The following is a 16,532-nucleotide window of genomic DNA, read 5'->3' as shown; positions in this document are numbered from 1 at the left end:
TGCAGAGAAATCCAATAGTCATGGGGGCGAAAGAGGACAGGAGACAATTGAAGAAGATGACATACCCCGGAAAGTGTCCTCAACCAAATAGTTGAATTGCAGGTTGAGTTATGCAAAGCCATGACAGGAGGTTTAGAAGATCGAATCTAAGGGCGCGTGGATAACTCCTGCACCACGTAAGGTGTCCTTCCCCATATGACCTGCACTTCTGTAGAATTTGGAAGTGGCAGGTCAAACCATACAACAGGACCTGAACTTATAGGACCGAAAAGAGTGAGACTCCTTTTAGTCACCTCTTATAACAGGAAGGGATACCTCGGGCCTATTCTAAACCCCAGACCCCCAGGGGTAGGGTGATTAGGGGTGGTTCCTTTGTTGCATTTATGTAAACACTAAATGTGGAAGGATATGAACACATTTTATAGCATTGTGTACTGTGTACAGTAGAGGAACAGTTTGGAGAGGATGATTGTATCAGTATGAATATGCACTCTGTCATAATAACATCTGTGAGACAATAGTTTGTGGACAATAATATTCCTGAAATGGACTGGCTGGCCCAGAGTTGCAACCTCAACCCAATGGAACAGCTCTGGGATGAGTTACAAAATCAGTTTTGTTCCATGCTTTAGCATTCAACATCATTATCTTCTCCAGTTTTGGATCTTGAAGAAGAATGGGTTGCTATTCCAAGGCCGGGTCTGGATACTTTCGATCAGCGAGTATATTTTGGTGTCAGGAACATATTCTTACATTTATGGGCACCAATTTTTTAAGCAACTTGGAAAATGCTCTAAGGATAGCTTCATTTGTTTGAAAATTATATGCTGACAATGAACAATAGCCACAGTTTTTAGGATGCTTACAATCTAAATGGAAGACCTTAACTATGTTCCCAGTGAAACTGCAGAGCAGTAATAAAACACTGGAGTATGTACATCAATCTTAGTCTAACAATTCAGACAGTAAAATTAAACCCATATGGAATATTATCAAGAGCAGAACTAGTAAAACAGTAATTCAGAAACATAATTTCATTAAGGAACATGAGAACATAAAAAGTGACATTTCACAAGTAGCAGATATTTAAATTTCCCCTCACATACGAATGAGAAGACTAAATCAGAAATAAAAGTTCATGGGCAGTTGATATTCTTTCTATTAGCATATCATAAAGTTAAAAGTTAACATACTTATCATGTCATTATTTCAATACAATCTCCCACAGGTTATTGCTAGACTCCTTTCACTATTTAGGCTACTCCTAAACACTTTTTATTAAACACAATATTGGAAAATCCTGCACTGAATGCTAACAATGGAGAGAGTAAAGGAAACAACATACAAATAGTGAAGACAGACTGTTTGTCTTTATTCATACAATTGTCTTCTCATTTGTTTCAACAATAATGTTTATTGTAGGTAAATGCTTACATAAAATATTTTTGTGTAAGTATTTGACTACAGTAAACTTTACTGTTAAAGATAATGTGCTTGCTTCCTGCTGCTCTCTGCCAGTAACAAGGCAGCCATGAGCATTTTATTATATATTTAAGAGTCAACACCTTATGAATACAAAGAGAACAACTCAGCAAGACAAGGCTATTACAGAAGTGCGCAGTAATCCTGATAAAGGGCAACACACTGAAAAGCATTGTCATAGTATCCCTGACAAGTGTGGCTTCATAGTCATATCTGCTAATATTTTTTAAGGTTCCATGGTATATCTTAATCATTTCAGGAAATTATCCAATCTTTTCCTTCATCAAAACTACTGAAAAATAAATTTGGTCTCATATGATATTAACCGACTGAAATAATATCACATTTAAAACATGCAATGATGGAAATTCTTTCTACCAAAAACTTAGTTTGCAAATCTAAATACGTGATCCACGCATTCACAGCAAAGGAAAAAGTCATACATATCACTGAAGGAAAAACTGATTTCCATTCCCATGCATTGTGGATTTACTGTGATCCTTTATAGTACAAAATCAACAAAGTCTGAAGTTTATAAAACCGGCTATAAAAAGTTAACTTTGTAGTATGAAACCTGCATACCTCCTTTTGAAAATTGGGCAGAGAAATTAAAATATGTATCTTTGTGTTCCCTTTACAATTGCTCCATTGCTTGAGAGATGTAAAATGATGTATCTGTTTCTCCAAATGCTACTTTGTCTCTTGCAACAAAACAGACAAAAAGAACATCTAAAGACACCAAAACAATGGCATTTCACAAAAGGTAAAATGGGTTTCACCAGGCAAAGCATACTTTGTCCCCACAATACTTCCCAACTGATATTACAACAATGATCGGATGGTGCCTGACGCAAAATTTGCAAATGATTCAACAATGCAGTCATCTAAAACACAAAAAGACTCCATACTGTTTAGTGGGTACTTACTGAGATTCATCATAAGGCTGTTTACACAGGCAATACAATTCCTGTGTGTCTCTTGCATGTCTACATTCTGTACAAACGAATTCTGTTAAAGTTTTACTGATCTCTTCAGTTATTCCAACACATTCTCCGTGAAACCAGTTATTGCACAAGTCACAGCCAACATAAAACCTGCAAAAAGTTACACACACAATAAGATCAACTTATCTGCTTCCACCCTCCTCTTCTCCCCCCCCCCTCTCTCTGAGACAGACAGACAGACACACACACACACACACACACACACACACACACAAGTACATGGTAAAATTGAACATATTTACACCACTGAAAGCAAACCAGAGACTCTTATTATAAATATCAAGTCCTGGATCTTCTTCTATTAATGGAAACTAACAAATGATATTTGTTTCTCTTCTTAATCTTGATGCTCTCTCATTTCTTTTTCAGTATTATATCCTGGTGCAATTTACTTCAGCTGTCTAGAGTATTCCTACCCTACAAATCAGGCTCACAGCAGTACATGATTTTTATATGTGAATGTGATGCAGGTCATACTTAAGAACATCTTTACTTCAGAGAACTTACAAATTCATGTCAGAAAATTCTGTCAAGGCTCTAGTAGCTCCTACTACAAAATTGTCCGAAGTTTTTGAACTACCATCCACACAGATGCAAGTACACTGTCTCAGAACTGCGCCACCTCACTCAGTTTGAAAATGGAGCAGCACTCCCTGAACAAGATGGACTTAAATAGAAAAATATTTCATTACAACAGACATGGCACATAAAAAAATACCTCCAAGCATAGGGTACTATAACTCAGTTTTCAAAGGAGATAAAACAAAAACATTAACACAGAAGGCTCAGTTGGGGCAACATACTTATTTTGAATATTTCTCAGGTATTCACTTGCATGTTATTGTTCAGAGGGCACGATATTTTGGCAAGCTGACTTTCTGCCACCTTCAGACATCATTAGGAATACTGAATACCCGAGAAATATTCAAAATCTTCCCATGCTAGGAAAACCCAATATCACACTACAGATACTTAATTTGTAGTAGGCTCATAGTGACTATCTGAAAACTGTTAACTTCCATAAACAAATTGAGAACTGGTTTTAGAAGAGAAGAAGAAAAGGAAATATTTAACTCTTATTAGGAGTACGACATGTTTTTCTAAGCCATCCATTCATTCAATGCAGTGACACTTTTTACAATTGTTTTAGTAACTGTAAAAATAAAATTGGAACTTTTAGGTAAGTACAGGATGTTAATGAGGCTCTGTAAATAACAATTTTAACAGTTAATGGATTTTTTGTTAGCACAGACTAGTAAGGCAACTGGTTCAGATAGAAGCTTAGCAGAACACTGAAATGTTTCTTTATAGGGTCTCAAGAATCATGAACATGTTTGCCTTCATGAGTGTGGATACATTTTACATTTATGAAAAATGTAATAAAAGTTTTGTGCAAGCAAGGAACTTGAACATATTTGAAGATATCTATGTACACTAAAGAAATTTTGTTCCCGAAACTATCATCAATATGGCAAACAGCAACAAAGAATTTTCCACAAGACAGCTGCGAAGTACAATTTTTTTTAAGTTCTTCTATGAAACCTTAGTTTTGCACTTAATTAATATGTAGCCACATTGAAAGATGTGGGATTTTGTGAATTATCTATGTGAACTATATTTTACTGAGCAGAGCATGCTGTTTCCGACACGCAAAAAAAGCATTCAAGATGATAAGATATAAATGGCATTTTAACAATTATAGAATTTGTTCCTCAAATCAATATTACTTACTTCGTTTCATCATATGGTGTCCTGCAAAGGCAGTACAACTTCTCTTTCTTACGCCCTCCACTACTACCTCCACTACTGCCACCTCCTGCAATACTATTACTACTTGGAGAAGTAGAATTTGTAGCAGGAGGGCCCACTCCAGTACGTTGTTGCTTTTTAGGGCGACTGCTTTTCGAGGCAGTTGGAGGACTTAATGTAGTAACTGCAACAGGAGCAGATTTCCTCTTTCCACTTCCAGTTCTTACTTCATCTTGTTTATTTCTTTCTGCTTTAGTTCTTGCAGCTAGTTCTGTTGACAAGTCCTTCTGAAATGTTGGAGAAAACAGGGTGGACAATTACTCATTGCACCTGTGTATGACTATGACAAACTGCAATTCAGTATACTCAAAAATGTATTTTGAAATACTGGGTTTTGCATTAAATTATGAGATATTTGTTATTAAGCTTATTGTTGTTGTTATCTCCAGTCGAAATATTGCTTTGATGCAGCTCTCCATGGTAGTCTATTGTGTCCAAGCCTCTTCATCTCTGGATAATCACTCCAAATTATAGTGAAACCCCATATTTTATGTTTTCATGCAGTCCAGACTTAAAAAATGCAGGATCGAGGAAACTGTTTAAACACCCCAAAAGATGAGCAAAAACACATGTAATTGGCATATATGATTAAAAATTGCAATCCTCTCCAATACTTTGTGTAAAACCTGTAAGTGAAGGAAGTTAAATTTACACTACAACATTTATACAATAATCTGTGGTAATGAATTTCATCACTTCTTAAAGAATTACAGATGTTTAACAGCAAGTGAAAACCCATAAAAAAATTGAAACTGGTATCTGGGTACAAGGTAATCGAGCTGTTTTCTGACATGCTACAAAAACAAATTATATGTTCAAAACATGTGTTTTTGAGAAATCATCCTTTTGCTCACCCATAAAAAAAGCACAACTTGATGAACATGTTGAATTAAACCAAAAACATCACAGGAGCTTAATGACATACTCCGCCACCACTGATGTTACTGTTTAAGGATTTTCCTACGAGCTGCACTTCATATGCTCACCACTTTTAAAGTTTTATTTTAGGCTTGAAGAGAGAAACAGAGATGTGGAAAAATGAGCTTACTTCCCCAACTGATATTACAAGCTTATTAGGAGTTGGCTATACACTGTGAAAAATGTAAATTTGACAGAAAGATCAGGTGTTTCAGTTTTGCTTCATGCCCACTATCACTGCTGATAACCTTTACAATCTAGTGTGTGGTTTGTGGAGTGCAAAGTATATACATGAGTGTATATGTTGTTGCTGCAACTGTATCACGTCAGATTTGAACACAAAAGTCTTTAAAATGTGCTATCACAAAATCCTTCTTCTATTTCCATGTGACGTCTCTCTCATACACATCATCTGCGGGAAAAGTACGTTTTCAGCACCTCACAAAAAGCTTTCACCCCTACCTGTACTCCTGTTACTGAAGGGTCACTGCCCCACTCCACATATCCATTAGGCTAGCTTATTTACGTGTGTTTGCCTGGTGCGGTGGCTGTGCTAGCTATTGGGTGATTTAAGAAGTTGCCAGCGAATAAAAGATCACTAGCTCAATTATGACTGAGCACATTGTTCGAGACTCAGTGCTTGAATTTGAAAGGTTGACAATTGATATTGCTGATGAATACAGTACATTGGAAACAAATGTAAAAAGATTAGACTGAGTTGTAACTGGCACAAGAAAAGGGGGTGGCTGGGCGCCTTCATCACATATCGGCTCAATTCAGAACACTTTGCATTGGCTGTCTTGTTTTTCCATTATCTCTGCAACCCAACAGTAGTTGTATCATAATTGTGCAGTGAAGCTAAATGTTCCACATTGTGTGGGCAACACCAATCATGGATTATGTCAACATTTCCTCTCTCACATCTGCCCTCTCCACAATGGCCTAAAACATTCCCTTAACTCCACAACCGCCCATGGCGCAAACCATCTTTCTTTTGTGCCACTTACAACTCATTCAAACACATCAAATATCAATAGGAAGAAAACAAGATGAAGTCAAGCAAGACACCGAGTAAGAACTTAAAATCAAGGTACACCTTACTACAAAGAAATGTAAAATCAGGCAATTTTTAGCACTGATCTTACATATTTTCACAGGGGCTACAAATTTATGGTGAAGAATTGCAAAAAAACGTAAAATCGGAGAATGTAAAATTGAAATTCCACTGTAAATCCATTTTAAGATGTTTATTGTTGTCAAGCCTTCTACAATTTTTACTCCTCCATTATCAAACTGATGATTCCTTGATGTCTCAGAATATGTCCTATCAACGGATACCTTTTTCTGTTCAAGTTGTACCGCAAGTTTCTTTTCTCCCCAATTTGGTTCAGTACCTTTTTTATTAGTTATCTGATTTATCCACTGAATCTTTTGCATTGATTTCCTTTAGAGTTTGATCAAAGTATAGATTGAATAATATTGTGCATAAGCTACAACCCTGTCTCACTCCCTTTTCAACCACTCCTTGCACTTCATGAGCTTTGAGTACCCTGCCCCCTCACAATTTCAAAGAATGTATTGTAGTCGAGATTATAAAAACTTTCCCTAAACATACAAATGCTATATAGGTTTGCTTTCTTCAATCCATCTTATAAGATAAGTCGCAGAGTCAGTATTGCCTCACATGTTCCTAAATTTATCTGAAACCTAACTTGATCTTCCACGAGATGCTTCCACCCGTCTTTCCATTCTTCTGTAAATAAGTCGTGTCAGCAGTCCATGGCTTAAACTGTTGGTTCTGTAATGTTTACAATTGTCAGCACCTACCTTCTTTGAAACTGGAATTATTACTTTCTTCTCGAAGTTTCAGAGTTTGAGGGTTTTTGTCTATCTCATATCTGGTGTACTCAAGTAGGATAGTTTTGCCACAGTATGTTCTCCCAAGGATCTTAATAATCCTAAGGGAATATCATTTATTTCTGCTGCCATGTTTTTATTTAGGTTCTCTGACAAATTCTTCTCATGGTATCATATCTCCCACCTCATCATCCACTATTTCCTTTCCCCTTTCCATGACATTATCTTCACGTTAGTTTCCTTTGTATAGTCCTTTCACCTTTGCTTAGTACAGGCATGCCAGCAGATTTCTTGATATTCTTAGAGCTGATTCCCATTTTTTTTTCTTTTTTTAAAGTTCTTTTAATTTTCCTACAGCTGTCATCTATCTTTCTCATAGTCATGTTTGCCTCTACAGCTACGAGTTTCTCCTCTTGCCAGTCCCACTTTTCTATTTTTTACTTCCTATCAATCTCATTTTTAGACATCTATATTACCTTTTGTCTGCTTCATTTGCTGTGCCTTTGTATTTTCTCCCTTTGTCAACAAAATTAAATATACCATATGTTAACCTTCAATTTCTACTGGTTCTCTTAGATGTTCCACTGATGCCTTTGCTGTACCATCTGTGAAATCTACATGTTTGTCTTTATTGTGTTACTTTCCTCCATTTCTAGTTGCCTAATGCTCCCTTTGAAACTCTGAACAACGTACAGTTCTTTTAACTTATAAATGTCACATTTCCTTAATTTCTCAACTTTCTACAGTTTTAATCTGAAGTGCACAGTCAAAACTTATGGTCAGAGTCCACATATGCTTCTGAAAATGTTTTGCAGTTTAAAATCTTGCTTTCTTAAATCAAGTGTTAGCCAAGATTAAATTGTGCTCTTTGCTAAATTCCACCAAGAGGCACCATCTTTCCTTCTTTTACCCCACTTATGTTCCTTTACCTCCGTCCATATTCTCCAACTATTCTTCCTTCTTTTCCAACTATTGAATTCCAGTCCCCTATCACAATTAAATTTCCATTACTCTTAATGATCTGAATAATTTCTTTTATCTCATCACACATTCTTTCCATCTCTTCATCATCTGCGGAGCTAGTAGGAGTATAAACTTGTGCTATTGTGGTGGCCATAGACTTTGTGCTTACTGACATATTGTTACATTTATCACACAGATTTTGCTTTTGGCATAAAAATTACACTTTTAAAGAAATTTTTGTTCTTCGATTAATGAAAATGTATTTTCGATTGCAGTCTTGTAACTGAAAAAATTAACTTTGTAAACAATATACTGATTTTGTAATTGCTTGGGTGGCTCAGTGGACAAGTGTAATAAATATTTGTGGCACCTGACAATTTTACCTTAAGATGAAATACAAGCACTTCTTACCTCTATAGAATTAAAACTCACAGTTATATGCACTTTATTATTATTTTTCTATGCATGCTAGCTTGTATGCTCATAGTTATGTATACTACATCTGGTCATCTTGATTGTCTGGCATGAAAACCAGTATTATTTTTATTTATGAATTTGAAATTTTCCTGTGGGTTTCAACAAATATGGGACTGCCATTTAATGAACATCTTGGCAATTACAATCAATTCTCACACTGGTAGATATGTCAGTGTTATACATAAGGTAGGCAATTGACAGTAATGGGTTCTAGGCTACAACAGTGTGATGTATATGTGCCTAGCTTATGTCTGTCAAAAGCCACATTCACATATCAAATGAGATCTATTCACTGACAATATATCTCAGGCTATTTTTTGCTCTCAGCTTTTTAAATGACAATTTTTTTAATTGTATTCTGCTACTAAAGAGTACTGCATGGGTGCATCTGATTTATGGTGTCCATTATACCATAACCCTTCCCCAACTGCTTTATGGTGCTATTACATTGGTATGGCATTGTCTTCCACTAACATGAGAGTAACAAATCAAATTATTTTACAAAACACATAGGACAATTTGACACAAAATGAACTGTATGACTTGGTCCTGCTCTTACATACACATAGTTGTGCCAGAGAAGAGTATGAGCAAAACATCTAGAAAAGAAGATACATCCTATAAAACTGAGGAATAATACCCTAACAACCACTCACCACCAAACAACACTCTTCACATGTATAAGGCAACAAAAGAATTTTTATTTAACCATTCCATGAATATGATATTACCTGTATTTCTATTTGAAGTTCCTTCTCTAACAAGGCACGCTTCTTTATCATATCCTTTTTAAGCAGCTCTTTGTGTCTAAAGAGCAAAACTTGGAGCTTTGTTAAAACTTGCTGTCGCCTCCTCTCTTCTTGAGATTCACGCCACTTTCCTGTACGTGATCGTGATACCGCCACTGGTTTCTCTTCACGTTCTTCTGTTGGCGATCTAAAGGTGGAGATAGACCACTCAATTAAAAAAAAGAGAAACCTAAAGGATAATAACTTTTCACAATTTTAATGAGCTATTAGGTAAATTACATAACAAAGCACAATAAAGTCATTTATTACAAAGTTACTAATAAAGATACTGTTCTCTGAGACATATTATTAAACAGTACTCAATGAATTATACTCAAAACCGAACTGCTATTCTTCAACAACAGAAAATAATGATCTGTAGGAATATGATCTTTCTTGATGGAACAGTAGGAGGGGGCAGATTGATGGATGAGGGGCATGGCTATTTCAATTCATGAGTGTAACAAGCACCAGATTTTAATACATGAACACAGTGAAAGAAAATGGAACAAGCTTATAAATAGCATAACAGAAAACATTCATTTGTTTCAATAAATTCGACAATTTGCACATACTACAAGAACAGGCTGGTACTCTGAAAAACCACTATCTTTTAGTTATGCTATTGTAGATGTAACAGGCACATCATTCACTATTTAGATGTCTGGTTGTCAGGCAGAAGCCTCCAGTGCTTGTTTGAAAAGTCAGTGTTCTAAGATAGTACCACAGATAAACCCTACAGTAAACATGCAAAATAAGGATTTTTGTTGAAACTAGCTAACTTCCTCTAGCATTCTCAGTCAGTCAAACACTATAGCTTCAAAAGTGAACAGTATCTGGAAACTCTATTGGAAGCTGCTGTATAAGTTTGTGTATGTTGTTTTAGACAAAGAGTCTTGTGTTACAATTACTAAACTCTTTAATTCATTTCAAAACCTGTAGTAAGAACTGAGGCTTACTTGGACTCCTTATCAAGCTTTGGCACTTTCCTTTTGGGAGACTCCCATTCTTCTTTGGCATCTGAAGCCTCAACAGCTGACACTGTCCCAACAGAAGGTAATGGTCTTTTCTTTGAATTTACTCTGTTTGCTACAGAACTATTTATCACATTCACAGGTGGTGTATCAGTTGGTTTGTCATGTTTCATTTGACGTTCCTGGTACCGCTGCAGTTGCAAGAGTTTCTCTTCTATGTCCGGATTCAGGTTTTCTTGTTTCAGTGCAGTTTTTATTGCTAGAAAATTAAAGGTATTTACCATTAAAAAATGGAAGAAGAATACAGTATAAAATGGAACAACTGAAATAATTTCAGTTTCCAACAGATTATAAATTATAATACCATCATTCATAATGAATGGAAAAGAATTAATAAAAAGAAGGTTCTCTTTTTTTCAATGTCTATGAAAAACAACAATATAACAAAAAAAACACACAATTTTTTGAAATAGAGAATGAATTAAAAAGAAAATAAAAAGTGCAAAAAGGAGACCACACAAAAAGGGCAAGTGAAACAAAGGGAAGAAAGTATGTATGGAAAAAGAAAGAAATTTGAAAATTTTGAATTCATAATTTCAATTTGTAAATGTTGAGTAATATGTGTAGCCTATGCAGGAGAGTACGCCAGCTTGAAAAATTAAGATCGCAAAGTTTTGCGTGGATTCAAACTGAAGAGTAATGAGAATATTGATAGTTGGTGTTAAGAGCTGCACCCTTTTTAAGACGGAAGTCAGGTGAAAGGTATGCTCGCTTAAAGGAAGTCCCTATAGCTAAGGGATCACCTTCCGAGGATGTATTGTTTCCAAGTAGAGAAGGAATTAGCATATTTCATCAAAATATAAGAGGTATTAGAGATAAAGTTAGTGGACTGCTGATAGATGCTGACTGAAATTATTGGTATATCAGAGCACCACTTAAATAATTTGACAATTCAGAGGCTTCCTTTACCAGGATACAGATTAGCTGGCTGTTGCTCAAGGAGTTCCTTGTGGAGTAGGGGAGTGGCTACGTACGTAAGAAACAATGTTCCATTTGAGTCCATAGACATATCATGACACTGCACTGAGTAGATATTTGAATGATGTGCAGGGGCAGTTGAATTTAGTGAAACTAAACTTCTAATTGTTGTTGTTTATAGGTCCCCTGACTCCGACTTCAGAGCATTTCTGCTCAAGCTAGAGAGGGTTCTTGATTCACTTTGTAGGTAGTACCAGAAATTACTTGTATGTGGTGACTTCAATATTAACTTATATGTGGTGACTTGAATATTAATTTTGTATATGATGGTGCAAGAAAAAGGATGTTAGTAGGTCTCCTACATTCATATGATCTGATGCAGACTGTGTTGTTTCCAACTAGGGTGCAAGGGAACAGTAGCACAACCATAGAGAATATTTTTATTCATTCTTCACTGCTAGATGGGCATTCGGTTAGTAAAAGTGTGAATGGCCTTTCAGACCATGATGCACAAATTTTAGCACTAAAAGGCTTTTGTACTCAAACCAATGTCATATTTAATTACAAACTATGTAGGAAAGTTAATCAATCAGCAATAGAGAGTTTTTTAAACCTTGTCAATGATCAAGAGTGGCAGGATGTTTACAGTGCCGATAACATAGATGGTAAGTACAATGCTTTCCTTAACACATTTCTCATGCTCTTTGAGAGCTGCTTTCCATTATAATGTTCTAAACGGGGTACTAGCAGTAATACACAGCCTGGGTGCCTTACAAGCGGCTTAAGGATATCTTGTAGAATAAAGTGCAAATTATATCAAAATGTTAGAAGTAGTAACAATCAAGCTACAGTAGCCCATTACAAACAGTATTGTTAGGTGCTTAAAAATGCTATTCGGAAGGCAAAGAGTTTGTGGTATGAAAATAGAATAGTTAATTCACAGGATAAAATTAAAACCATATAGTCAGTTGTGAAGGAAGTGTCTGGTCAGCAGAACAAGGTCGACAATATAAAGTCAGTTCACAGTAAAAATGTTTCTGTTACTGATAAATCAGATATATGTACAGTATTTAACAATCATTTTCTGAGCACTGCTGGTGAATTAAATAAAAATCTAGTTTCTGCAGGAAATCATGTAACTTTCTTGCCAAACGCCTTTCCGTGCTTGATGTCTGAAATACTCCTCTGTGATACAGATAAGGGGGAGATTGAGTCAATAATTAAATCACTGGAGACTAAGGACTCTCATGGTTATGAGGGAGTGTCTGACAGAATATTAAAGTACTGTGCTGCACATGTTAGCCCTGTATTAAGCCATATCTGTAATTTTTCCTTCTGGAATGTTCAGTTTCCTGAGCAATTGAAGTACTCAGTAATAAAGCCACTTTATAAAAAGGGAGAAAGGGATAATGTACATAAATTTAGACCTATTTCTATGCCATCAGTGTTTGCAAAAGTTATTGAAAAGGCTGGGTATGTAAGGATAACTGATCATTTTATATCACACGATTTGCTATAAAATGTACAGTTCGGCTTTGACAACTGAATATGATATATTCTCTTTCCTCTGTGAGGTACTGGATGAGATAAAGGTTTCGAACGCTTGTCATATTTTTTTATTCAACTAAGGCATTTGATTGTGTTGATCACAAAATATTGCCCCCGAAGTTCGACCATTACGGAATATGGGGAGTAGCTCACAATTGGTTCACCTCTTACTTTAGCAACAGGCATCAAAAGGTCATTATTCACAATGTTGGTAACGGCTGTGATGTGGGGTCTGAGTGGGGTACTGTCAAGTGTGTTGGGGGTGGGGGTGGGGTGCATCCCAGGGGTCTGAGTGGGGTACTGTCAAGTGTGTTGGGGGGGGGGTGCACCCCAGGGATCAGTGTCGGGGCGTTCCTTACTTAAATAAATGATATGCCCTCTAGTATTACGGGTAACTCTAAAATATTTCTGTTTGCTGATGACACTAGCTTGGTAGTAAAGGATGTTGTGTGCAACATTGGCTCGGTTTCAAATAGTGCAGTACATGACCTAAGTTCATGGCTTGTAGAAAATAAACTAACGCTAAATCACAGTAAGGCTCAGTTTTTACAGTTTCTAACACACAATTCAACAAAACCTGACATTTTAATTTCATAGAACGGGCATATGATTAGTGAAACTGAACAGTTAAAATTTCTGGGTGTTCAGAGAGCCAGTAAGCTGTCGTGGAAAGCCCACGTTCAGGATCTTGTTCAAAGACTTAATACTGTCATTTTTACTATTCGAGCAGTATCAGAAGTGGGTGATCATTCACTTATCTCATATGGTATTATATTTTGGGGTAACTCTTCCCTTTCTAAAAGTATATTTTTGGCTCAGAAATGGGCTATTCGGGCAATAAACGGTCTAAGTTCACGAACCTCTTGTCGACCCCTGTTCGCAAGTCTAGGTATTTTGACATTGGCCTCTCAATATTTATATTCCTTACTGTCATTTCTTGTTAACAATATTAGCTTATTCCCAACAATAAGCAGCTTTCACTTGGTTAATACTCGGCAGAAATTGGATTGGACTTCTTTAACTCTTGTGCCAAAAGGCGTGCAGTATACTGCTGCATCCATTTTCAATAAGCTACCACTCGAATTCAAAAATCTTAGCAGTAAACCACACACTTTCAAATCAAAACTGAAGAGTTTCCTCATGGGTCACTCCTATTCTGTTGAGGAGTTCTTGAAAAATTAAGCTGATTCTTACTGTATTGTACATTGTGTTTACTTAAACTTATGGACTGACTTTTTTTGGGTTCATAAACATTTATTTTTATCTGTTATTACTTTTATCTTGCAACTTCATGTACTGACACGTTCTGTGACCTTGGAGTGTTGCTCCTCAATTTCGTCCTATGGAACTTGATATGTAAATAAACAAATAAACCAATATGACATATGGGTTATATGCAGAATTACTGAATGTGACTCTGCATAGCATGTAAAATATAAAAAGGAAATATTCTGAAAGATGCTTGTTACATAACATACAGAAATGGATACATTTCATAGTATCAGCATATCGAAGTCAGTAAAGAGATGGGGGAAACAATGAGACAAATGCAAATTTGCATGGTCTAGGCAAACAACTGGTTATCAATCCTGACAGCCTACAGTGTATACAACTACAAGGTGTGCATGATTTAAGTGAGACAAAGATTTTTGAACAAACTTTTGCAAGACAAAATTCTTGTACAACACATTCTCGGCCTTCTTATGGTGTCAAATGTTGAGAAAACAACTTGTACTTTTGATGTATCACCAGAATCAACTGCCTGTCACGTCTATGTGTATGCAATTGTAATACAGAAATAATAATACAGGCTATGATGATTATATCAATATCTGCAGTGGAGGGAACCTCCCTCAGAATATGAATAATTATATGTATGTCTATGTAGCCACCAGCATTAAGAACCTACTTGAAGATGGAGCTAATAGTGTAATAACAGTATCAATTTCAACTGGTGCTGCACATTCTGATTTTAATGGCCCTTTGATTAAATAGAATGCACAGGGCAAAATTACTACGTCAAACTTAATTTTATGCCTACTTGAAAGGTTGAGTTTCTCAATTGCATACTGACATAAATTTCAGTATTTTGTGGTGATTAGTGTTCCACTCTGTGCACTGACACAGTTTGTATAAACTGACTCATTTGAGGTGCTCTGCAACAAATACAGTAATTTACCAGGCACAACAACTCTTTAATCTTGATAGAAAATTGTGGTAGTCTCTTGTATTACAGGAATCTGGTAGAAATTTGAGGTAATGCCTTGTACAGAAATGAGAGCTGTATTTGATATGAAAAGTCAGTCAGTCAATCAGGAATTCAAGCAATCAATAAAAAGTAACTGTTGATAAATGCTTCTTTTTCTACTCAAATCTGATGTGTCACAAACACTGAAAACATTTTATACTTTTCAATTCTGCATTTAACAATTTACATTACACCAACAAAAAATTCCACAATAAGCTAATACAGGTTGATACAGATACACACACACTTCAAATTTCTTGTTTAAAACCTGAGCGAGGGGCATTTTACATTAAGGAGCACGAGTTTTTTATTGTATGTTCCAAAGTCATCAAGGTTTTGAAAGCTTAGTCCCTTTCAGTGAATCAAATCAATTTGAGATCTTCTTCCCTCAATATGTTTCGTATGTCTCAAAGGCCATTTTTCCCAGCCAATGGGAAGAAGTGGAAGGCAGTTTCTAACGACAGGATTAGATGTGATTGGTCACATGAGCTACACAAGACCTATCTGTGGCCTCCAAGCCTTTGAAATGCACAGATTTCACACAAAATGATGATGTGCTTGTGTCAAGAATATGACAAAATGAATCATTAGGCAGCATTATGCCCTCAAATTCTGCACTGCAGCGAACAATTCAAGTAAGGGGGCTTACAAACACAGGGAAACACGACTAGAACATATGTTTCTGAGCGTCTAAAAAATACAAAGGTGGAAGATGTCAATGACGAACAACAGGGCAGATGTCAGAGGCTGATCTAACCCAATGAAATTGTAGACAAAGTGTGAGTAACTTCAAAATGTGCTCGTTGATTAAGTGATTTACTGTCTGTAGGCTTTTGTCTCAGGATCTTGGGCCAACATCTGTTAAACACTTTTTCTGATGTTTCATCAGCACAGATGGCTGACATCATCAAAGATTCATCCTATATTGCAGGTAGTGGACTGGAGTGGAGACTGCATCTGGAGATGACATATATTTGTCGTGCCAAAGTCTGAGGGCCTTTCCCTACTCATTATTGCTGTGGTTCTGTCCTTGTTACCTGCAACAGTTATTCACTCCAGTGTGGGAATACAGCATCAATTTAACTTTTTTTTTTCCTGTTAATACTATTTAATGTTTCTGAATTTCAATGGACTCTCTGACCAACTGAGGTTGGTTAACTCTTCTCCACAGCGAGAACCTCCCTGTTAGCAAATTTAATTGCATGGTTGGTCTCATGCAGTGTGGCCAATTTTTCACCTGTCCCAACATGCAATACCGTTAATGTTCCATGATCCTGGTATTCATGGACGGCCTGTTCAATAATTTTCTACGTGTATGTGGTATACCCCTGACATTGAGCATGTCTCTTTTGTCCCTTGCTGATCTGAGACACACTCTCATCTTCTTAGTTGTTTTATATATAGTTTTTATGTCGAGTTTGATTAATATCCAGCCAGTTCTCTCCATCACCCAGCAGAGGTAAGGCAGAAAGTCCTTACCTGGCAT

General features: G+C 36.3%; 1 protein-coding gene across 1 annotated transcript in view; it reads right to left on the bottom strand.

Annotated features, from left to right (window-relative positions):
• LOC126190882 (nucleosome-remodeling factor subunit NURF301) overlaps positions 1 to 16,532 on the bottom strand; it is a 289,288-nt gene that overhangs the window by 17,853 nt on the left and 254,903 nt on the right. Inside the window, exons 33-36 of the mRNA XM_049931491.1 lie at positions 10,258 to 10,531; positions 9,242 to 9,446; positions 4,218 to 4,522; positions 2,409 to 2,576 (exon numbers count right to left, since the gene is read on the bottom strand). Coding sequence (XP_049787448.1) covers positions 2,409 to 2,576; positions 4,218 to 4,522; positions 9,242 to 9,446; positions 10,258 to 10,531 — 952 coding nt within the window. The remainder of the gene's footprint in view (positions 1 to 2,408; positions 2,577 to 4,217; positions 4,523 to 9,241; positions 9,447 to 10,257; positions 10,532 to 16,532) is intronic.

The sequence above is a fragment of the Schistocerca cancellata genome, chromosome 1 (assembly GCF_023864275.1).
Source record: "Schistocerca cancellata isolate TAMUIC-IGC-003103 chromosome 1, iqSchCanc2.1, whole genome shotgun sequence".
In the NCBI taxonomy this organism is placed as follows: domain Eukaryota; kingdom Metazoa; phylum Arthropoda; class Insecta; order Orthoptera; family Acrididae; genus Schistocerca; species Schistocerca cancellata.
The sequence above is the reverse complement of the archived record's forward strand: the minus strand, read 5'-3'. Positions and strand labels throughout refer to the sequence as shown.